Source organism: Eutrigla gurnardus, assembly GCF_963514095.1.
Source record: "Eutrigla gurnardus genome assembly, chromosome: 3".
Lineage (NCBI taxonomy): Eukaryota > Metazoa > Chordata > Actinopteri > Perciformes > Triglidae > Eutrigla > Eutrigla gurnardus.
Window position 1 is genome coordinate 21,230,370 of NC_139917.1, and position 24,788 is coordinate 21,255,157.

At 42.5% G+C, this 24,788-nt stretch overlaps 2 protein-coding genes across 2 annotated transcripts in view; both read right to left on the reverse strand.

Moving 5' to 3' along the window:
• Positions 1-23,849, reverse strand: part of frmpd1a (FERM and PDZ domain containing 1a) — a 30,403-nt gene extending 6,554 nt beyond the window's left edge. Inside the window, exons 1-14 of the mRNA XM_084006404.1 lie at positions 23,598-23,849; positions 16,352-16,465; positions 9,436-9,558; positions 8,986-9,149; positions 5,951-6,053; positions 5,769-5,814; positions 4,855-4,959; positions 2,811-2,906; positions 2,358-2,483; positions 2,118-2,237; positions 1,711-1,847; positions 883-1,102; positions 603-785; positions 76-220 (exon numbers count right to left, since the gene is read on the reverse strand). Coding sequence (XP_083862530.1) covers positions 76-220; positions 603-785; positions 883-1,102; positions 1,711-1,847; positions 2,118-2,237; positions 2,358-2,483; positions 2,811-2,906; positions 4,855-4,959; positions 5,769-5,814; positions 5,951-6,053; positions 8,986-9,149; positions 9,436-9,554 — 1,564 coding nt within the window. The 5' untranslated portion in view covers positions 9,555-9,558; positions 16,352-16,465; positions 23,598-23,849. The remainder of the gene's footprint in view (positions 1-75; positions 221-602; positions 786-882; positions 1,103-1,710; positions 1,848-2,117; positions 2,238-2,357; positions 2,484-2,810; positions 2,907-4,854; positions 4,960-5,768; positions 5,815-5,950; positions 6,054-8,985; positions 9,150-9,435; positions 9,559-16,351; positions 16,466-23,597) is intronic.
• cUnh17orf67 (chromosome Un C17orf67 homolog) overlaps positions 10,678-24,788 on the reverse strand; it is a 335,966-nt gene continuing 321,855 nt past the window's right edge. The window contains exon 4 of the mRNA XM_084006413.1: positions 10,678-10,688. The gene's annotated coding sequence lies outside the window, so the exon portion shown is untranslated. The remainder of the gene's footprint in view (positions 10,689-24,788) is intronic.

The window sequence follows — 24,788 nt, forward strand, 5'->3', positions numbered from 1 at the left end:
TTTAAAACGTACCGGTGTGTGACTTTATGGAGAGATGCAGCGATAGTATCGCTGTACTTTACTGTACATGTGTACCTTCCTCAGCAGACACTCTGTGCTTCTTGGAGTCATGTATCCAGGGAAAGATGTTGAGGTTGGGGTCAACAAACACTCGACAGTACCCTGCTATTAGGCAGGACATATCTTTGGCAGCCGTGGACTCCAAAAGTAATGTGATGGGCTTTTATATGAGAAAGGAGATGAGATAATATGAGATGAGACAAAAGGGTCATAATGTTGATGAAAAGCAGTTCTACTTCGTTTCATGCTGAAGTGTGCTCTTGAGAATAATATGTATTTTTGGTTTGGGTGTGAATTGTCCCTTTAAACTATTAAAGAGGCATGTTTGTGCCTTCAGACCTCCAAAGCAGCTAAATCTCCCGTTACCTACCTGCAGGTGCATCATACTCCACCAATAAAGGGTCAACAAATGTTCAAAGTAATTAGTACACCGCCTTTGTAGCGGTGCTTGTAATGGTGATTCAGTTACTTCAAAGCAAAAGTGCCTTTTTGATGAGTATATGAGTTCTTTCTGTATGTGTGTGTGTTATTCGTGGTCTTACCTTAATGTCCTGCAGGTATATTTTGACCAGGCTGACCTTGTCGGATTCAGGGAGCAGCTCGATGCGTGTGATGCTGGTGAACTCTGTGAGGGCGGACAGGATGCTCAGTTTGTGGTTGACCACCTGACTCACCCCATAGCGAGCCCCCACCAACAACGTCACCATCGACTCCCTGTCCTGAAGCTGACATTGAACAGAAAAACATTGTAGGCAATTGAGGAGTGGAACCCCAAAATATATTTATATACATAAATATACAGTGAACAGTTGAAAGCCCTACCATCATGGTGGCACTGAAGGATTTCCCTCCGAATGACTTGAGATCACTCAGCTCCTCCAGGTAGTTTATCCGTGTCTGGTCCACCGACAGACCCTTCTGCTTGGGATCGTTCTGGGACTGGCTCTTCTTCATGTGGTAGCCGATGGCCTTCCTCAGATCCTTTTCTCGCATGTTCCTCAACAAGGTGGACGACACAAAGTTCTCTATGCCCCACGTCTTCCTGGAGCGAACGCAGAAACACAGACAGGGAGGCTCTGTTTGTGTGGGAGACTATTAGAGAGCTGAGACTGCCTTTAGGATGATTATTTACAATACATGTGAATGGAGAAGCATCCCAAACCATTTCTCCTCCTTGGAGAATACACAATGATTTTCAAATCTGGAAATGCATCCTTTATAGCCATACTATAATAATCAATCACATTCAATTGACAGTGAGGAAATTGTCAATTGTACATCATTTATTATTATAGTATGGCTATTTCATTTTTATGGTATTTCTTCTATTTACTTTCTTGACCGCAGTACTTTGCTTTATTGTTTATTGTTTGTTCTGTTTAACTAATGTGCGCACTGAACACTGAGGCAAATTCCTTGTATGAGAAAACATACTTGACAATAATAAAATATGTATAAAATATACTATACACTTGTGTAATGGTGTGATTGTTAGGTAGGACGCTGTTCCAAAAAGAAAACATGTTATGTAAATGTACATTTTTGTTTTGGATCTCCACTTGCTCTGCAATCTTAACAAGCACTAAAACCCTATGTTAATTATCGTTTAATGAAGTCGATATAAATCTAATATAAATGTGCACGTCTTACGTGATCATCTTCAAGTTGGTCTTGGAGGACTGTCCACAGCTCGCCAACCTCTCCTGGATGTGCAGCGCAGCAAGTCGCAGGGCGGTGTTACACCTCATCTCTATTGCAAAGCGCTCCTGCAGCACATCATTCACCCCCTAACACATGCAAACGGTACAAAGGGTGAACAATGAAGGGGTTTACTATCGGCAGTAGAAAATAAAGAACCTGGAGTAGTGGAAATGAGGCAACAATCAGTCATTCTGCTGAATTACACCAGTGAAATGTGTCAACTGTAGCAATAACTTGACTTTTATATTTGGAGCTGTTATGCAGCTTCACCCAAGGGTAAGTTATTAAGGGGATATTGGAAAACCTACACTTTCAAACAAGATAAGTGATATGAAGAGTTGAGTTCATCAATCTACCTGCAGGTAGAGGTACTCGAAGGCCGTGGGATCATCCTGCAGCAGCGTCTGGAGGGTTTTGGGCATGAAACACACACGGAACAGACATCTGTAGTCGTGGGCCTCCTTCTTCTGGACCACCTGAACACACACACACACACACACACACAAATTAAACCCACTTTCAGATGTAGCGTATAGATACGTAAAACAATCACTGTTAGCGTGTGTGTGTGTGTGTGTGTGTGTGTGTGTGTGTACCTGCTGTATCCTCTCCTCATCATGTAGTAGCAGTAGTTTGGTGATGCTGTGCTGCTGCTCCAGCACCAGAGAGAAGTGTTCAATATGGCTCAGAGAAAGCTTCTCCTTCAGTGTCATCACAATGTCCTGATGCACCGGGAAGAACAGAACATCTTGAGAGACAATGCTTGATGACATCAGGAAACATAATTGCTGAGCTGAGCTTTGTAGGTCTCAATGAAGCAAGGGACGCTGAGTAGATGGCGAATACAGGACACTGATGCGCAGTAGGGAGTGAGAGAGCGAAATCACATCAATTGTAACTTTTAAATCGCAGTGTAAATTAAATCCAACATCGTCTCTGAAAAAAAGTTAAGCTTCATATCTGAGTTCCCCAAACTACAGCTGTTTAACATCCAGTATGAATGAATAGGAATGGATATTAATGTTGTAGACTTTGTCAATGCATAGTACCTTGACTGTGGTGCTGGGGTCAAATTTAAAGGCCTTGGTCTGCCCGTTCTCCAGATACACCTTCAGAACATTCGGCAGGAAGAGCAGCGAGTTGCCCTGCAAAGCAGACATGGGATCAGGGTAAGTATGGAAATCACTGTACCCCTAAAACACTTACCAATATGTATACTATGTATACTACTGACTGTGTACTACTACATTAAAAGAAAACAGTGTCGTACTACAGTTACCTGGCAGAGAATATTACTGGTTACACTTCAGATTCAGATTTAACTCAAGAAATATAGCAATTCAAATATGACACAATGTTTCCCATCAAATTATGCACCATTACACTAGAATTAAGAGCTCCACCTTTTACTCTTTACTTGAAGTAAAAACGGAAACGCAGGATTTTTACTGCTGCAGTTCCACACCTCCAGACCCTAACCCCTAACCACTAAACCTAACCCCTTATCCCTAACCCTAAACCCCTAATCTCTAACCCTAACTCTCATCAACGATATTAAGCACTGGGTTTTCAGAACATGAACATCAATAAATAACAGAACCCTTGTTTAAAACCCCCTTCCCCGTGTCATACATCGGCTTGTCCACTTGTATAATGACAAATAATAAAAAAAGGCCCCTGGTACTTGTGGCCCAGGACTTCAGGCTCGGGCATTAAGCCGGCACAGCATTAGCAGGCTATATCTAGCATCCAACAACAAATGCAAACAGACGACATGCTGGACAGACGGCAGAGCATTGAAGCCACGCGCCTGTTGCTGCTTTAGTTCATTAATATCAAACATGTCACATGGCCAGATTAACCAGATGCCACAAAGCAACAATAACTCCTGCCAAGTGTGAAGTAGATTGTATGAGCTGTTTTTGAGATGTGTGAAGAACACACAGACAGACAACCAGACAGACAGCGATCGCTTGCTTTATAATTAGATGCCTGTCTGTCTGTCTTCGAGTAAAACATAATCTAAAATTTATGAACGTAGCACCTATCAAAACCAGAGATTATAAAGTGAATCACAAGATGACACATATACATGTTGGATATGCATTTCATACATAAACCAACCATCATGCACACATATGCAGACAAATCTTTCACTTGGTCACATTTTGGTTTTATGTCACATGAAGCTTCAAAACATTTTTGTACGCTTTGAAGAAAAAAAAAAAAATGTTGTACGCTGTTTGCTTTGCGGCGTTATAGCCTCACTGTCTCGTTCACACAGAGCATTTCTTCCCATCATCTGGCCTGTTCGGGTCTGCTCAGCCTATGCGGTGAGTCATCTTGAGAGTTGTTCTGTATCGACACTGTGATGTAACGCAACAGTAATGTGCGTATGTTTTGAAGTTCCCTTGTAATCTGAGGCTTATTGTCCTGTAATCACAGACATTACGACTGGAGGATGGGGCAGATATCGATCCGTGTTTTCTCTGTGATTAGTAATGGCCACTCCAGCCTCTGTGGTTTCTCCTCATCCAGCTAATTTCACATCCGCCGGCCGGATGGGACCAGCCGGAGCGAAAGCTAATAAAAGAAACTGCATCGCATACAGTATGGCATAATACAGACTTATTATAAAACATCACTCCTCGTCATTGCGCCAAGATACACGATCACATTATGAAGCACCTGCTGTTGAAAATGTGCATTTTCATCAAATCTAGGAACCCTGAGGAGTTTGCTTGTCAACAAACAACAACAAAGATTTCTCTATTCATTGTTAAAAAGCTGATTTTTAAATCCACCATTGTTTGCATTCAGGCTACTCGCAGTCTTCTTCATCCCTGCCTTTACTGCAGCATTGCAACATATCTCGGTGTGTTACTACCACCTGTTGATCAGTGGCAGAGTGAGAATCCATCGCTAGGATTGTGCACACGTCGCCCAAGTGCATGCATGTGCGTCCTTTTGTGTGTGCACCAGTTAAATAGTGTTTAAAGGACCTATCCACAGCAACATAAGGTACATGCTCTCACGTTGTGAATGGATGTGATGAATATCAACTGTCTCCTCCCTCCATGTTCTCTCGCTCACCTGAGAGTGTCCGTTGACTTCCACCTCCTCAGCAAAGTGAACTTTCACAGGGTTGGACCTGAGCTTGGCCCTTTTCTCTGGGGTGATGAATGATGACTTTGGGCCCTGAATGAGGAGTGAATGTGGCCCAGATGTTATTCATATGTGTGGTACATATGAGGGAAATGAAAACACACACGGCCTGTTGCTTTTGCACCCTAACCCTTGTGCCCATAGACACGCATTTTAACTCAAACCTAACCCGAACCCGAACCCAATGGCCCCTTCGACCCTCTTGTTCAAGAGGGTCGGACCATGCCCATCTATACCTCCAATGTGATCTCAACTAGACAAAGACGGGAGAATATTCCAAATGTAGCATCCACTTAAACTGATATCCATTTATTTTCGGAGGCTAAATTATGTGTTGCTGCTGCAGTACATTGCTATGCTCCTATGCTTCAACCACACTTCAAACAATCTGAATAGGAATTTAATTTAGTTTCACTTTGCAGTTCTATGAAGGGATTTACATTTAGGAGGTATCCATTAATCCATTAATCATATCAATATAATAGGAGCTTGTGCTCAGAAAGAACGACAAGCACATTGTTGCCTCTATTAAGTCAAAACTGGTTAGTGGTGGACGGCTGATTGAAAGCAGCAGAATAAACTGTCAAACTCCCTCGAGTGGTATTCACTCTGCTGGAATACCACTGTCTGATTAAAATACAAAAGCTTTATCACAGAGGAATGCCTTGGTTCAGACTTCTTTGCGGATGTATTTTTTTTCACCGTCAACAAGCATGACAGAGATGAATATTTTCTGGGAAGTGATTGTAATTCCTCAAAGCTCAATAAAGATTTCTTGGAGGAGCTGAGCTATGAATCAGTTGGAAAAAAAAGATGCTTCCATCTGCAGAGATCAAACTCACCAGCATCGTTCTGAGGACGGTCATCGTCAACGTATCTTGACACTCCCTAGAAAAAAAAAATACAAAAAATAAATAGAGGCTAGTAAGGTTAGACGTGATGCGAATCGCCTCATTCTAAACAGTATTTTCTGATTATCATGCATGTGTGTGTATGTGTGTGTTTGTGAGCCGCCGGCCGAGACCTTATTATTTCAGCAGCTTGCTCCGGGGTCAGGTCATCGACAGCGATGTTATTGATCTTCACAAGCTGGTCGCCGGGGATGAGCCGACCATCTGCAGGACCACCTGGACACACAAAATGTCCTTGTGTTGTCATGCCTAAGGGTGTTCAATTGCTGGGGTTGATGCCAGGCAGTCGCTTGTTTTCTAGCGATCTCCTTTCATCTCGCGTCGATGCATAATTTTTCCCGACAGCTCTCTGAAACCCGACCGTCCCGCCGCAGAGAGACCAGCGCTCTGATCACTGTACATCCAGTTTAGGGTAAATCAAACAACTGTGTATCCCTCCTCCTCATTTAGCATTCTAGCATCCCTCAACTCTATCCCAGTGTCGAACATCACCTTCCCTTGAATGGCCCTAGGTTAGCATGCAACACTATATGGCTGCTGTCACCACAACTGATCATTATTCATAATCCTTTATAACAATACAAACAATCTGCCTGCCAATCTGTATAATAACTTATAAGGTCAAATTTCATAATACGTCATAATTGCTGGTCACTTTTTTTTGCAAGGTTCATAGTGAATTTTAATTCCAATAGTTTAAAACTAAATGTTCCCTTGTTGATTTAATTCTGTCTCTCTTCACTTACATAGGAATGCATTACTGCATTAGATCTTTTACTGGTCAGTAGCAACAGGAGGAATAATTACAGCGATTTCAAATTCCTCATGCGAACCTATCATTCAACGGCTCTCTGGTCAAGCTATTACAGAATGTGCTGTTTCATTAATGCATTAGTGGAGCTGAGTTTAAACTATTAGATGGAGGTACTGCAAAGGATGCATCCGGTGCTTTATGCCAACATGCTGAATATTGGGAAGATTTAATTGTATCGAGCTACTGATAGCTCTTACTCTAGGGTGGTATCATTTATTTCTGCAAAAATCTGATCTTTTTTAGAATGAATTATCCTTGGAGAGATGATTCTATTATTACTTTAATTCTATTTTTGTGCACCATCCCAAAGGCATGAAGAGCATGAATGACATCACTTGCGGAAAAGCTGAAAGACAAGATACAATTCACAGGCAGAACCACCAAAACAGTCAGACAGCATACATTCATTCATGTAGGCATGTGCACAAATCTCCGACATCCATGTGAGGTGCATAAATTCAACACCACATGTATAATCGCTGTGCACGGTAACTCTCTCCACAGGTAACGAAGAGGACTGAGTTAGTGAGTAAGTAATGTGCACAAACGTTGTACCTGAACCTGTGTGAAATCTATGCTAATCATTTCTCATAAAAATAGATTTCATTACCCCCAACTGCTCACTGGCATCACCTTCCTATTACTATCATCAACAGGGTCTTTAGCAGCAGCTATTCAATTGTGATGCAAGTCATTGAGGCTGCATCCAAAATGAACACAGACAGATGCAGGTGACACCAATAGCTCTGCAAATGCTTTCAAATAAAGGATTCATATTTCACTGTGAAGATGCTGCAGCACGTGCCGGAGAGACAGAGGAAACATCGAGCCAAGGCTTAGAGGGGCCACTGGAGACATTAGCAGTGTGTGTGTGTGTGTGTGTGTGTGTGTGTGTGTGTGTGTGAAGCAGATGGTGACAGAGCAGACTTGAGCCAGACAGGCGAAAGAGAGGTAATGGGCCCTTGGACCTCAGGGGGATGAGGATCCTTGTGGCTCACCAGCAAACTGCTATTCAGAGAACAAATATAGTTTGAATATGATATACATTATGTATTTAAGGACTTTTTTTTAATTATTTAATTTCAGTCGCATGAGAATAATACAATTATTTTTTGTAGTTACGGTACACTTTTTTTTAGCATACTCTGGAAGAGTAAAGCTTTCCAGGCACACCTTCAGCTGTATGCATATCCCACATCCTTTGTTGAGACCCAGATTACACCCATAACCCCCAAATCTTACCCACCTATTACATAACAGCAAATATATGTTGGCATTTGATTGGAAGATTGGCGACAGCATACAGCTTAGGAGGAAGTGCTGTTGGACAGCCTAAATAAAGGGGAAAAAGTCCCTCTTTTTCAAAAGGTCCTCCATTGTTTACACACAATACACACACACACACACACACACACACACACACACACACACAAACACAGTAGCAGCAGTGTCACAGTACGTTGTCCTTTGTTAAAGCAATTTTCTGTGCCAGCATGCAGTCTGAGCATACAGCCTGAGGTTCCTTCTGAGTTTCCACGTTTATAGCTTGTCTTGGCCAGACGCCTGCAGTGGTCTGGCACAGTTCCACAACTACATTTGCAAAATGAAAGTCAACGGGAAGAAAGACATTTAAAAAATGATGAAAAAAATAAACGGAACGAACAGAATATATTTGACTTTCACACCCTCCTAATTACGACGGGGGCGGGTCCTGTCGGACTAATTCCTTGCAAATGTTGTAAAGTAAAGGTCTTTATAGGAGTTTACACACCCTCAAGCATATATGCATAGATGTCATTAAGCTGCTGACTCTCCTATGGGTAGGACAGGTAATTCCAGGGCGGCTGTAACGACTTACCATGTTCAAAGTGAACAGGAGCCGCCGTCTCTGTAGGCAAGAGACTCTGACAAAGCAGACTGAAAACACTGCAGACCTTGGCAACAGAAACTGCCCCGTAGAATGTGATCTCCACGGGGAAGAAGCCTGAGCTGGTGTTGCGGAGGATGAGAGGGAGCGACCAGATATAACTCGGCTCAAGTAAACATGCAGCGTCAGCTATGAAGTCAAACTCCCTCGTACTAGGTAGTACTGTATTTATTATACTCATTAGTTGTCCGAGGTGAGAAGTGCTGCATTGCTTTAGGGACAAGGGTGACACGTGTAAGGAACATAGAAAAAACACAAAGGTTTGTATTCAGGTCACCTTGATTCAACTGGGAGAAAAGAGGGGCTTTGCTGCCAATAACTAGGTCATATATATACGAGACCTTCAGTGTAACGTTGCTTAGCTTTGTCCCTCTTCTTCGTTTACATTTCATAAATCTTCGTCATACCTGGGGTGACCTCCTGCACCAGGATGGGGGCCCCCGAGGACAGAGCGAGGCCATGAGAGTTGAGGTCCGGGTCTCGTTGGATCTGAACGATGAAGCGGAATGGGTAATTCCTGGGATCGGAACCACTGCACTCTGCTGACTTCCCATCCGCTGTGACCCGGTCTCTGGAGAGGAGCAAGACGACAGTGAACCTTGTTTGATCTGTTTTGTGTTGAACAACCTCATATTTGTGTATATTAGAAGAAAAGGGAGAGAAAGAATAAATCAACCAAGATTAAGCATCAATTAATGTATTATTATAAGTTATTTGATGGACTAAACTTGGTACGTCACGGGTTTTCTGTGACCTCCATGTTTTCGCACAGGCCTCTCCCTCAGTCAAAAGACACAGGTCAGATGAAACAGAGAATCCAACTAATTCACTTAAATAAGACAAAGAAAGAGGTTTACCTGCTCAGAGAGTGAGACCTGCTGCCTAGGTCTCGGGACCGCCTCAGCCATCGGCCCACCACCTGCTCCACCCGGCTGGTTTTACGGGAAGGGGAGCGGCTCCTGTCCTGCACCTCCATTTACCTACCAGGGTCAAAGGTCGTCAAGATGTGTCATACATACAGTAAATGTGGTTATATGGCTCTGAATTACTGACAAACTGTCAGTAAAAAGCATGTTTTATGTCTATTATAGAATAATGGGAAGAAGTTAAATATGTTAATTAGTGTTTTACTCCATCAGATAAGTCAGAATGCGAGATGGCGTGCTTCAGAAACACAGCAGACACACACATTTGGCAAGGCAGTGGCACTTCTGTGTTTTTGACATGGACTCAGGCCAACAATGATGTCACGTCATGCCGTCTAATAGGCTCTTAGCCGGAATTATGGGGCCATTTACTTGTGGCATTCGAGCCTCCGTAAAGATCAACATCAATAACTCCTAATTATCACTAACTCTGGTGTCTCCTTTAAATGGGTCCCTGTTGTGTTCGCTGTGAGGAGGTGGTCGTCATAAAAGGCTGCGATCAGGCCCTGATGGTTGCTGAGCTGGATGTAATGGACATGGGACGCCTCTGTGGGGTTTAGTCAGACTGATTCAGCAGCCACATTATTATTTTCATTTTAGAAATGATTCCTCATTCAATCAACAGCCAAATGCCCACAATCAAGATATATTCAATTTACTATCTAAATGGAAAAGAAAAACTACTAAGCTAAAATCACGATATTTGTCCAAAGAATATTATTATTGCTTTCATCGTTTTTTATTCTTTTTGTCGATCAGATTGATTTCATGAAGACACTGCTGTTTACTCGTTTGTGTGAGTGAGTGGTGAGCGGTTTACTGTTGACCAGCTTTTACATTTTATTTTTATAGTATTTGCTCTGAAAGGGAGTCAGACAGAGACCTGCTCATTAGCCGTTACCCAATACTCCCTTCACATCATCAACTTCTGATTCTGCTGGGACGGCTGCAGGGAAATAGATACTCATGTACTCGTGAGTGTAGAATCGCCTCACTCTGAACGGCAGATGGCAAAAAAACGTAAGATTGAATCGTTTACAGTGATACAGTAATCAATGAATCGCCGGGCACAGAGGTGGTTGCGCCAGTTGGAGAAAAGGATGAATAAGTGAATGGATGGGTGACAGACGGAGGCAGATAACTGAATGAATGAGTGAATGATCTCAGCGGGCCTGCCGTGTCCTCTCGGGGAGCAGACGCAGGAAGGAATCTCCCTCAGACGAACGCTGCTGATGATGAGCATTAGCACCGTCCATTAGAGAAAGCAAGAGGGCGGGGAGGGAGAGAAGGGAAGAGGGGAGTGCATGGAGAGAGAGGGGGTGTTTGGGATTTGAAGAAAGAATAGAAAGGGTGTGTGGTGCATCACCAGGTACAGAATGAGAACAAGAGCAGAAGACCGGATGAAAGGAGGGCAGACGTTTGAAAGTGAGCGAGGAGGGCTCGTGATGAAAGTGGTGAGTGACACACCCACGCAGCAATGTCTCCTGGGGGATCTTGAGTCACAAGCACATTATTATACACCCATCTGTCTGCAAATACCCCTCCTCTGCTTCTCCCTCTCTCTTCATCCGATCTGCCCTCCCCTTGTACAGCTCGCTCTTCCTGTTTGCTTCGCTCACAGTATCTAACATCTCAGGTTACAGAGACACAATGCAAACTGGCTAAGGGCTGCGAGGGTCGGATCAACCCAGCTGGCTCACCGGTATGGAGATCTCAGTGGAATGGATCCTTACACACACATTTAAATGTGAATAGGAGTTACTTCATTCTAAAAGGGGATGGATTGCAGCCAGATGTCTGTGCATTTCAAATGTCAAACACTGAGACGAAGCCCTCACACACATCTAATCCCCTCTAATCCCGTAAACACACTTCCCCTCCTCAAGTGCCTTTGATTGACTATACTGATGAAGTTCAAGCCCAGTGGTCCAGTGATCCAATCTTTGTTGAGACGGCCCACATTTCCCCCTTTTGCAACCACAGCATTCAAGATGAGAGATCGAGCCGGGAAATGTCAGCAGATCTTCTTCTTCTTTTTTTTTTTTTTTTTTTTAAAGGTGTAACATTAGAGGCCGCTGGGAACATTATTCCGTACTTCCCTCTCACATCAATCTCACTTCTCAGCTTCCACGTTTCATGAATGCTCTCGGTGCAGCCGTTGCTGACTGTTGCACTAACTATTGGTTTCCCATAATGGACGTAATGGATTTTAAGCATCTACTCATGTAGTCATTGTTATCCATTTTAGATAACAGAATCATGAGCTAGATTTGGGAAAAGGACTGGGAGGTTTCTTGGTTGAACCATCTCTGTGTCCTGTACAAAGATAGGTACAGGACATGTTTATCTCAGTCAAGAGTAGTACAGTACAAAAAGAGCTGCTGATGTGTTTTGCACTTTATTCTTTATTATTCTATGGAATAATTATAAAACGTGTAGAAAAATGTGGTTTAATGCATTAACAGTGTTTACCTTGAATCAAGGTCTACTTGTGGCTCCTCATTATAGTTCAACTAAAGAGGGATTTTTATTTCCATGTGTGATTTGAATAGTTTTTTTTATTTATTCAGACCTTGAATTATGTAGTAATTTACAGGCAAAAAAGCTAAAGGATGTCTGAGAAATGTAACAATGATTGTGTTGAAGAATCATATATTTTCTGCTTTTCAGTCTTGTTAATTATGTTGTGAGGATGTGTGAGGGTCCAGACCCGAGGCTTGAATGCCCTGCTTTAAGGAGTAGTTATACAAGTGGAGACAAACAAACATTTAATCATTGGCCCAACACTTCTAGAAAGCCTCTACAGCTGCACCATATGCTGCCAGGTAGCGGTCTGGATGTTGTCGCTGAGTTACAACACAGTGTCACAGTGTAGAAGTCTACCGATTGAAAATGGATTCTTCTATTTATTTAAAAAAAAGTATAATATGTAACCTTTCCACATTAATATACCGTATCTAAAAACAACTAGACCTATATTTTGCTGAGTTGTGTAATTACATGATCCCAAATCTCATTTATTCCAGTTTTAAGCCACATTTTAGTAGTTGTTTTTAACGACATATTTTGAAGGATTTCTGGATCTTAAGTTATGAGAGAAAAAAAGGTGAGAAAATGTAAGCGGCAGCTCGGCTTGCATCTTGTGCCGAAGAGCATCGGAGAAACTGCTTGATTCACTGTTTCAGTGCATTTGTTTTGGGGAGGAGACCTCTGCGGACAATGAAGTAATCATAACCAGGAGAACCTGACTGCAGTGACGGCAATGGTGGTGAAGACAACAACTCCCATGATCCCATGCTACTTCACAACATCACCAAACTCTGGCTATTGTGGTTGTTTTGACTGTGAGACCTCTAGCAGCAGGATGTTACATATTGACTTCTCTCTGCTGTGTTTATAAGCTTTAAAGATGGAATTGAAATCATTTTCTTCATCTTATGCAGAGCAAAACAACTGTTTTCCCCTAAATATTGGCCTATTCATGTAACTGCGCAATAAGATGTCCCTGAACGTCTGTTATTGTGCCATTCAATTTCTCCGATTTGCTCTAGACGCCCGTCGTCTCAACTTTTCATATGAACATTTAACTGCCATCACCATACAATCCCTACAATACAATGTGTTCCCCCCCTTAAAGATTATGAGATCATTTCACGTTCTTTATATAGTCTTAGTGTTAATATCTTTTTTATATTGTACTTTTCTTGTTAATGCATGTTTATTATTTGTTATTTATTATTCTCATCTTTACTGTCTTGCTGCTGCCTGTAACACTGTAAATTTCACCACTGCGGGACGAATAAAGGACTATCTTATCTTATCTTAACTGTGGAAGGAATGAAATTTCTCGCCTCTGTTTCTGCACCTCGATTACAACTGCAAAAACAGAGTTCAGTGCAGTGTTCAAGATTAAGTCAATACTTGAACTTCAATACTCACTTATAATAATTATGAATAAACAATCAAGAGTAAAAATAAAATTGTGATTTTGTGCTTTGAGGGATTCATTAAAAATGTTGTGTAGTGATGACTAAAGCTTAGGTTGGCAGTTTACTTTAGCCGTCATTGGTCAAAAATTCAATAATTACCTTTCAGCATATTGTTAAAATGGTCTGATGTTTTCAGGCTTTAGATAGTCTAGACCATGAAGGGACACTTTAGTCGAGTGCGTTCCTATTGGCTGTTCTACATCTGTGTTTATGTCCCTTCAGTCAAAGCTTGATTCACTGGCAGGCATCAGAAACAACTGCCTACTGCAAAGCAACCCAAAAAAGGAAGATGGATTTTGCAAAAACGAGAGATGTCTGATAAAGCGTTTTAGAGATGAAGAGAAAAAACATATTCAATTATTACCACTATACCACTATAAAACCTCGAATCACAATCTGTGATCTCAAAGGGCTTTCCAGAGAAAACTTTGTCATAGAATTGCTGCTATATGACGGTATAACAATCATGACAGGGATAATGTTTGAAATAAATTACTAGTACTCATATTAGATGTATGAAGGAGGATGTTTTCTATATCTACATCAGATACTATGATCTCACTAAGTAACCAGCTCCTCTGCTTGTATGGTGTTGTTTTGGGTGACCTGAATGTGACCAACGGAGCTCTTTGCCTCCACTTTTTGCAATCCACAAAACTTTTCGAACAGCTCTTCTTACTTGACATAATGACAGCAGGAAATGCCATCTCCCAGTAATGAGATGTTTTTAGGATGGATCTTTCCTTTAATGCTGAGGCTAGGGATGGGCAGGCTAAGCACTGCTGCAGAGGAAAACACACACACGCACACACACACAACACACAACACACACACACACACACTAACAAGCTGAGTAATGGGGCTGCAGCAGCACTTACTGGATAGATCGTCCACATCTGCCCACACTTGAGCTCTTTCTTCTACATTAATTAATTCAATATTTCGTCAATTGTCATCTCCCAGTATCCATATTCCTTAGTGTGTGTCTTTGCATTTCACACATACTGAAAGAATACAAAGATTGTCACCGCCTACTGTTTCTATGAAATACACTAACCAGGTGAATTCAGGTTGAAAATGATTGAATGAGTAATGTTGTAATCTTGTAATATTCATATGCAAAAAGCGGTAAGTTGTCCCTGTGCAGCCATGTCAGCTCCTAATATAATATATCTCATCCTCGCCACTTTACAGCAGCTCACTTGTCCTAATGCTTAGAAAGGTTAAATGCAGAGGTCAAATTTGATATAATTAAGGTTGAGTTACATATAACCAGAGTTTTACTTGAGATCTCCAAAGTTTCAGATAAACAAACCATATTTATATTAGAAATCTGAGGGAGAAACATTCATTCTATCAGTCAGGTCACTTATTTTAAAGGAGCAAGATAGAACATGCAGAGCATCAATATCACAGCACAAACTATTATTACCTATGTAAGTGGAACAATTCTCTCTCCCTCTGTGTGTGTTGTTATCCGAGCTTCTCTGTTCTGTTGACAGACTGCGCATGCTTTTAGTGCATGTTGGTGAATGTGAGCGTGGCCCACTTGCTAGTTCACAGCCCCCTCTCTGCACTGCCCTCATATGGTGCTTACAGCTGCTATGCAAATGTGCTAGTTTTAAAATAGTTAGCCATTGCTAACAACAAGTTATTAACCCCAACTGCCAATTAATAAACAACCATAAGACGACAATTTGGCCCAACAATAACCATCAGCAGCCATCACCGTAAGGATCTTAGCAAAGACTTTTCACACGTTGTGATGTATTAATTAGAAAAATAACTGCGACATTCATGGGATTTTAGCGAGCATAAATGCTGGTTGTTAGCATTGTAATAAAGTAGCAAATTTGCGACTATAAAACTAGTAAATTTGCGACTTTATAAAGTCGCATATTTGCTAGTTTTAAATGTTTTTTCTCAGAATATTGCGCCTGCTTCCTCTCGGCTCTGTTTTTTTTTTTTTTTTTTCCTACAGTGGCCCTAATACGCCGTCGTAGAATAATGCGTTCACTAGCCTGTGTTTATACTGCCATTGACTGAGACGTGCATCTGCACAGAGTGGGTGCAGTCATCTGCATATATTAAAATGAGAACAAAGCTCTTGTATGAGACATGCGATTGGAAAAACGCATCTGATACACTTCAGTCTAGATGTATTATCTATATTAGCCAGTTGTGGGTCGTGTTCATTCAATCAAACATCACAGTAGTGGTCGTTGCAGACACACCTGGCAAAGATCTGCAATTTTCTACTTTATGGGTTTATGTCTTGACATTATATTCTGATTATAAGATTGTAGATTTGGTGCAATACTGAAAAGGATGAGATTAACTGGTATGCATGTTTAACCAAACAAACCCATCAAGTATTTTATTAGCCTCACAAATCTCTTAGTCTTGTCTCGTGTTTTATACAACCATACATCCATCCAGACCCCCCATGACTTCCCTCATCATACTACCTGAATTCAATTCTGAGTACACAAGTAGTAAGTGAACATATTTTGTGTGAGGTCATGGTTGAGTGGACCATATGCTGGAACATGCATTACTTACTCCCAACTTTTACATAATGCTCTGAATGCGGAGATGCACCAACACACCGAGCAGGCAAATGGGATTACCGAGTGTGTGAGTTTGTGCGTCACACCCGCTGAGCCAGATTAGACTGAGCTTCACTTCAACCTCACCGGTCTGTTTAGGTTATCAGACTGACTAAAACTATAACACAGACACTTTCTGTCTGTGGTCACACTCGCTTCCCTCTCTTAATCCTTTAATCCTTGTCATCTTCCTTTTTTGTGTACACGTGCACAAAATTTACAGATTCAGAGTGACACACACACACACACCTGCTCTCTGCCCTGTGTATCAGGGCTCCATGAAGGTGCCAGTTACAGTCCTGCGCTGCCTTCTCTCCATCCATCGTTCTGCTGAGGAGGACCAGCGTGACGCGTCTTCATCTCCTGGGAGTAAACACAGCGTCACAATCAAGCGTTAGGGTACGCTGTGGGCTACGACAGATTCTCGTAGTCGGAAACACAGTCACAATCCTTTCACATAAATAGTTGGACTGAACGATGGCACACAGACAGACAAACAGATACATGCAGGAGTGTCAGTATTAATTAACTATAGTACTATTTATGAACTAGCATACATAGTATAAAGAACACCCTGCCATACGCATATATGAGTAAAACTTATTTTAATGCAATCAGATAGAAATGCGTTTGCATTTGACATCCAGACACTTTTGGCCACACATCTTTGCCTGTAAACTATTAATGAAAAAGTGATAGTGTCTTTGAGAATGTATATAGTATCACAAAACATAATATCAAGCGTATATCGACATTTTCTCACCCTGGTGAGGGAGCAAAGAGAGGGAAATGAGATGAGGAAGAGGATGCTCGGAAGAGGAAGAGGGAAAATGAAAAAAAAAAGATATGCATCAGATACAGATGATGGGAGAGAGAAAAGGTCAAAAAAGGGGAAGTGATGGAGGGACGAGAGAGTCAAGTGAATACAGTGAGAGAAGACGGAGAGACGGACGAGGGGAAAAGACAGCAGGGCTCCATCGCAGCAGGATGGGCCTGCCTGGCTGCCTGGGCTGTTTGCGGAGTCCCACTTGCCCCTGCTCTGCTCCAAACACCATACATATTTAATGAGACCCTTACAAAGCCCTGGGAAAAGAGATTCTGGGAACTCTCCTGTCCCCCTTCCCTCCCTCCGACGCCACTCAAAACCTCACCCCTCGGTTACTTTTCTCTTTCATAATTCTCCCTCCTCTCCCTCCTTCCTGTTGTCTATGCCTGATTCTCTGAATCTCCCTTTTTTTTGTTATCTCTTTGTTCATATTTAAAGATTGACGGTTTCCTGCAGCTCCTCTGTGTCTTTCACTCCTCAGAAAGTCCTACAGGGTGTCAGACTCAGCGGTTGCCAATGGAGTGTTAATATGACTGAATGCAGTCCCGTGCAGAGTGACTGCTTCTTCGTTTCTTAAAACAGAGTGGGACAGAATCAGCTGTGCTCTCTCGGCCATAAAGTAACAGCATGCTGCCGCTCTCTTGTACCCGCTTACATTAGACAACAAATTGAGGGCCATGCTCTCTGTGATCGTGTACTGTATGTATATGCCTATGTGCAACGATGTGTTTGATTTTATGAGTGTATGTATGTTTTTATTATGTGAGCGAGTGCTTGGAGTTGGTTTTGTGTGTGTGTGTGTGTGTGTGTGTGTGTGTGTTCGGTGTGTGTGTGTGTGTGTGTGTGTGTGCCTTAGTCAGAGTGCTACGTGCATCAATAATGTATCTAGATAATGCAGCCGCTTCACTCTACCAGGAACAACTAACAGGCATGCGGACACACAAGAGGAAGACAGAGAATGAGGGGAAAGACAGAGAGAAAGGGGGCTGAGAGAAAACTCATGAGGTAGCAGAGAGGAAATATGAGAAGGGGAAATATGAGCGATACCAAAATGGAGCAAGAAGTTGAGGTTGTGACGAACCTTGAAGAATGTGTTCCACCTGGGTGTCAATTACTATTCAGAATCAATCCTCAGTGTTTTAACCCAATTAAAGAGGTCATGTAGGGTTTAACGCAATAATCAAATCGAGGATTTGTCACTAACATGCTGGCAGACGACGGGCCTCATTCACAAACTCTGCTTAAAACATGCATAAGAACATTTTACTCTCCATTCACTTACGTGAAGAAAACATAAACACAAACTTTTGAACTAAATGCGTCTGATATTAAAACTGCCTTCATTAATCCTCTGCCCTTTCACCCTCATCAATAACTGTCATAACTAAAACATATATTTCAAAGCTCCTATCAGGGTTTTCGAACAAAGCTTTGAATGTGTTTATTATGTTTTGTCATGCAAAAAAAAAAAAATGGTTTGATGTCCTTGTGGTTACTTAAATGTAATTTATGGTTGGTTTGCTGTTAGACCGCCCAGTATATACAAGTGTGTGCCAACAAGCAGGACAAGCACAGTGAACATTGTTCTTTTTGAAAGGCTGCATGCCAACAAATATAGAACGAAGCACAACACTTTATGAGAGGAAAAATGCTGTGAATGTTAGAAATTATTGCATCCACCTCGGAGACTACGCATCCACACTGGAATCGTAGAACTCTTATAATATTAGTGTAGCCTGCAGAAGTATAGATTTAACAGAATGAACAGAGATGAAAAAAGCATTGAAACGTTGATCTAGAATTGGATTGTCAACACTGTTAATTAAGCTTTAAACTATTCAGTGCAGCCACAACACAAAGAAATACCTCCTAGCGAAATGTCTTGCTGGGTGTCATCATGTTCACTCTCTCACAAAATCACAATACATTGCTTACAGTGTCACAATATAATGAAATGTAACCCCTGTATCATTATATAGTACTCACCACTACACTTCCCTATCCATTATATTGTGTGTAGAATGGTAGTATGGGAATCAGTCTGCTTATTTAGCACATAGAGTAATGACTGACATGTAACTGTTGTTATCAGTATATAGGCTGTGAAGGTGCTTTAAAGATGCTCCAGATAAATGCTTTATAATTGTGTCAACAGAGCCCAGGGCTAATGCATCGTCTGTAAACTGACCACACTATTGTCATGTCGCCTTGCCATCTTCGCCTGGTCAAGACTGGTCTTCTTTTTTTATTACGTGGGCCAAGTCCTACGGAAAGGGCAGTAAGCGGCTGATGATTTTCTCAAGGTCTCCTGGTCCTTGATGAAGCAGTTGTAGAAGGACACCAGCAGCTTCTCCTGCATGTTTCCGAGGATCCTCAGGAAGCGGACCACAGTTGTGTTATCCATAAACTTTAGGATGGTGTCGGTGGAACACTTTGGGGGGGTGGAGGAGAGGGAGGGGCCTCATGGAACAGTGTGGGGGCAGCTGGTCAGAAAGTTCTTCCAGTAGCAGGTGGGTTGGCAAAGTCCTCGCTCAGTAAGTGTAGTAACCTGTCTGCCTGGGATGACTGCGTTAAAGGCAGAGCTAAAGCCATGAAAAGCCTCCTCACGTAGCTCCCCTGCTGGTGAAGATGGGTCAGTACGCTGTGAGCGATGGCATCCTCTGTAGACCTGTTTGCTCTGCAGGCAAACCGCTGTGACTCATAGGTGGCTGGCTGTGTTGCAGGACCAGCCTCTCCGAGTGCTCCATGATGCTGTTTTTTCAGCAGCGGAATAATTCTTCAGACAGAGTGAGATGAGGGATTTGGACGGGGGCAGATTGAATGGAGATCTTGGAGAGTTGGTCTGCAGCACAACCTTCAGCAACATTCCCTGTACCAGCATAAGGGCTTGCAGCTTTCATTACATCGCTCATAATTCTCCCGCACAGTGCCGGTGTGGCAGTTGGAGGCTGGGGAAGCTGACTTATTAAATGTTTAAATATACAGTATGAGTCCATCAGTGGCTGGGAAAAACATGTTCGTCTCCCTTGTACTGAATGTATCGCTTTATGCTTCGGTTTTATTTTTTGATTCAAAAATCCGTTACGTCACATATCATTCATTCATGGTTTTCTCGCATCTGTTCTCCTCTGGCCCCAAAAGATTTATATGTTCACGAAGGACACAATCCACTTAGCAGCTCACCTGGCAGTCAGATACACACACACACACACACAAACACACACAATCCCTGTGACCTAATGACCTTTTTCATGTAATTGACACAGACAGTGGCTGACACATGCCGACAGGTGAGTAACGGTACACGTTGTCTACAGTGAAGTTAATTCACTTCACAGTCAGGACGTTTCGAGAGACTCCTCAAGAATCTGGTTTACATATTGAGCCCCAGACAGAGGGAAGGTTTAGATGATACGCCTCATTTCTCTCATTAGTCCATCTATATTTCTTTGCCATTTATAACGTCCGGCGTTTAGTCTCAGGGAGCAGACGTTTGGCTTTGGTTCAGAGAACACATTTATCTTTGATCTCCGCTCAGTCACTTATATAAATGGGTGTTTATGGCAAATATGGGAATAGGATATGAGGTAACTGGTGCTATTGTATTTACCCATGGATAGCAAATGCTACAACCACTGTTATTATTTATTCAAATCACATTGTCTTTGTGATTGGATAGCTTTAGATCATGAAAGTCCTGTGAGTGAGACATCCACCTAATTCACCTAATTAAGAGAGAAAGAGGGAGAGAGAGAGAGAGAGAGAGAGAGAGAGAGAGAGAGAGAGAGAGAGAGAGAGAGAGAGAGAGACAGAGACAGAGAGGGGGAGATAGACAGAGACAGAGACAGAGACAGAGAGAGAGAGAGAGAGAGAGAGAGAGAGAGAGAGAGAGAGAGAGAGAGAGACAGAGACAGAGAGAGAGAGAGAGAGAGAGGGGGAGATAGACAGAGACAGAGAGAGAGAGAGAGAGAGAGAGACTGACAGAGACATAGACAGAGAGAGAGAGAGAGAGAGAGAGAGAGAGAGAGAGAGAGAGAGAGAGAGAGAGAGAGAGAGAGACTGACAGAGACATAGACAGAGAGAGAGACTGGCATCGAGAGCTTCTTAGTGAGTCACAGATACACAGTCGCCGGCTTCACCTTTTAGTTGCTGGCTAATTAATTAATCCACTTGCATGCGGCACACTAGATTGGGCCTGCTAACTTAAGATCATCAATGAGGGCGATATTTTTACATATTGACTCGTTTTTCAGCCACATATAACTGGCAATTTGAAATATAGTTCCCAAGAGCCATTTGGGTACGTTGCCAAGTCACAGTAGCTGATGAAACCAAGCCTGTCGAGAACAGAGTCCAATCCTTATGTCCGCTGGACGTGTGTTGTGCCGCTCAGAGTCCACTGTTGGAAGCGTTTTAAGTCTGTTCTTCAGACGCAATATTACCAGCATTGTTTAGAGTTGCAGACATTTTTTTTGTATTTAATTACCGCACAAAGCTAACGAATGGTCGATGCGTTTACAGATACTTAGCGGACCTGTACTTGTTTTGTTTTAATAACTGTACTACAGCCTGCCATCTTGCCATTAGCAGAAATTAAAATTGTCTTTTGGCTCACACTTGTTCAGAGAAGTGACATGAACACTATTTTATGTCTGTAGGGAAAGAAGGGCAAAAGAGAAAACGTGGTCTAGGACAAGAAGGGGTCCCTCAGACAGACAATTCAAAATTGTATGTTTAATGGTCGGTGTCCAAGAATGAAGAAAAGAAGGGAAGAACGCTGCATGCTTAAAAAAATATATCAAATTCTGAATTTCTTCAAGATTCCACAAAATGTGGTTAAAATCAGTACTGAAGTGTTGAAGTCTGCCTGTCAGCCAGTAAATCACTATAATGAGTGCACGTTCCTTCAGCTCTAGACACTGTAGCCTGGAATTCCCAATATCATCCCAAAACGTATCAGTGTTTATGGAGGTAAAATCCAAAGTCGAAGTAATGTTACCGAATCAGTTAGAGACCTGACGGGGAGCTTCTGATGGAGCAACACTGCAAGACGACAACACACACAAGCCCAGCAGAGGCCCCCGGGCCGTCACGCGCGTTTTAAAAGGGATTCACGTGTAACTTGGAGTTTTGATGTTACGTCGCTTTGTTTGCTTTGGAGACAAAGAAGTGTGACCGCGCTTCTTCTTTTACCAACGGGTGCAAAGCTCTGAGGCTCTGAGGGTGAAGCGGGAGAGCTGAGGGCTCACCTGGTCACATCAGGTGAGCTAACGCTAACGGTGCACAGTTTCATGTCACACGCTCTTGTTAACGCTGGTTTTGAGAAGCGCTATACCAATTAACGTTACTATCACTATAAATAATGCAGTGCCAAGGGAGCCACACAGCATCTGTATGTCTGAATGTGTCCAGCCAGGTGTGTGTGTGTGTGTGTGTGTGTGTGTGCGCTGTATGTGTGCACGCAGTTACGTACAAAGAGGTTGACAGCAGACACACCCAGAGTTTCCGCTCAGTATTAAACTTGACAAATGCGAATCATCAAAAATGTAGCTGAGCCTAAAAATAACATCATAAATTAGTAAACACTTGAGAACGAAGCCGACCTCATATTCTTCTTCCCGATCCAATTCTGCACTAAATGTCAAGGCTTGCTTTGTGTTCGCGTCTCTTCGTCGGCACACAGATACGTGGATGTGCGCCGTGCACATCCTGCGGGACGTGTGCACAGACGCTGAACATGCAGATGGGAGTCAAGCCACGTAAAGTAGGCTGTGCCACTCATCATTAAGATGTCACAGCAGCGTCGGCACAGTGTTTCAGGAGGCTGAGGCATGATGCAGCAAAAAATATCTGGAGCAACATACTGTGAAATGCATGTAGTAGTAGTGTGTCTTTGAGTGTGTCTGCACACGATGGATGTTTGTGTGCAAGTTCTCTGGTGGCAGTGATGCGTTAGTAAAACACATTTTGATTTCACAAAGACGATGCACTGTTAGTCTTGTCATCAATTCTTTAGCAGCCGTTGAATAATATGGGAAATGACTGAGTCATTTAAGGGAGCCAGGGAATGACCCCCCCCCCCCCCCCCCCCCCCCCTCATCAACCCGCCCCCAGTGTGCACCCCTCCTTCATCATCATAGGTGGATTTAAACAGGTAAAGCGGTGAGTGGGTGGTAACTTTCACCTGAGGATGTGGGTGTGATGTTCACTGACGGTGTGCATTATGGGTAGCCAATTAGCGAGGCTTTAACGATAAACGTTGAGAGAGGACTTTTCTCATTTAGGGCATGGATTGGAAAGCTGTCAAGCTTGTTTACATTTTGTTTGTTCAACTATAAACTGGATATCGGTTAGCTTGTGGGATAAAAAACAAACACTTTTGAGCATCACTATTATCATTTTATTATTATTATTATTATTATTATTATTATTATTATTATTATTATTATTATTATTATTATTATTAGCTTTTTCTCATTTTCTCATTAGTAACATGTCTGGCTTTTGTCGAGGCAAAGCAGCATCATTTGCTTTGCTAGCTTGCAGCGACGCAATAAAGGGACAACAAACAGCATTTCCATAGAGAGCGATCTATTTGGGGCAGTCTGTGTCTGCTTGTTATACAGTCTAGTTGGCTCTGTAACAATCGGTTAAGTGTAAAGACCTTACCGAGTAGACGGTGTCTCCTCTCTAATCCCCCTCCTGAGCGCAGGGCGAGCCGTCCGACCGTCCTGGACGTGCAAGAAGTCCGAAAAGCGCCGCAAAAGAAGCCGCACCTTCCCCAGAAAACGAGAAGTCATTTAATCCATGTCACCTGGCGCGTGGGCATCACGAGAGGGGCACGAGGGGGATCTCTCTTTAGGTGCGTCTCACAAAGTCCCAATGCAGGTGAGCGCGAGAGATGCGGAGGGGCGAGGCGCACGCGGCTTAAACTACAGTAATCTCTCTCTCTCTCTCTCTCTCTCTCTCTCTCTGTCTCTCTCTCTCTCTCTCTCTCTCTCTCTCTCTCTCTCTCTCTCTCTCTCTCTCTCTCTCTCTCCTTCGCGCGCGCACACACACACATGCGCGCGCACACACATGCATAAAGTTTTAATAGTGATTGGGCGCCCTCGCGAACCAACACACCCACCGCTAGTTTTTACTGTACTGGTGTTGTTAGCACACCTGCGTCTCTCGCGCTCTGTGGCGACCGGATCTGTCATGCGCGTGCTCGTATTTCGCTTGAGAAATTGCATAAGGGAGAAAACATGATGTCACAGCAAACTACTTTCAGTGCGCCTGTCTTTTATTTCCTAGGAACTGTAATAAATGGGCAGCCCACACGCATTTTTAAACGTATAGATAGACAGACAGATAGATAGATAGATAGATAGATAGATAGATAGATAGATAGATAGATAGATAGATAGATAGATAGATAGATAGATAGATAGATAGACAATATTTTAATCGGCCTCTGTCGCCTCCTACTGGCGGTTCATGGTGTCAATTTATTATTTTTGTTTGGATTCTGTTGACATGGTAACATAGAGCAGTGTTTTATCAAATACTCAACAAACTAACTTAACTAACTAAACCTACATCTACAGATGTGCTCTTTGGTTCCTGGAAGCTCTCATCTGTCTTGTGAGCACTGTGCATGATGGGAACATAGAGGCGACAGCAACATCACTTCCCCCAATATACATTACATTCAAAGTAGTAATTAAAAAAAGTAAATAAAAAGTAAAAAATATATAATTTATCAATTAATTTTAAGCACCCGTATGCTGACAATGCACCGTGTCCACAGTTGTATGAATGGTCCTCATACAATCTGCTTATTCTATCTCAACTGACTTCTAATAGACTGCTTATAGC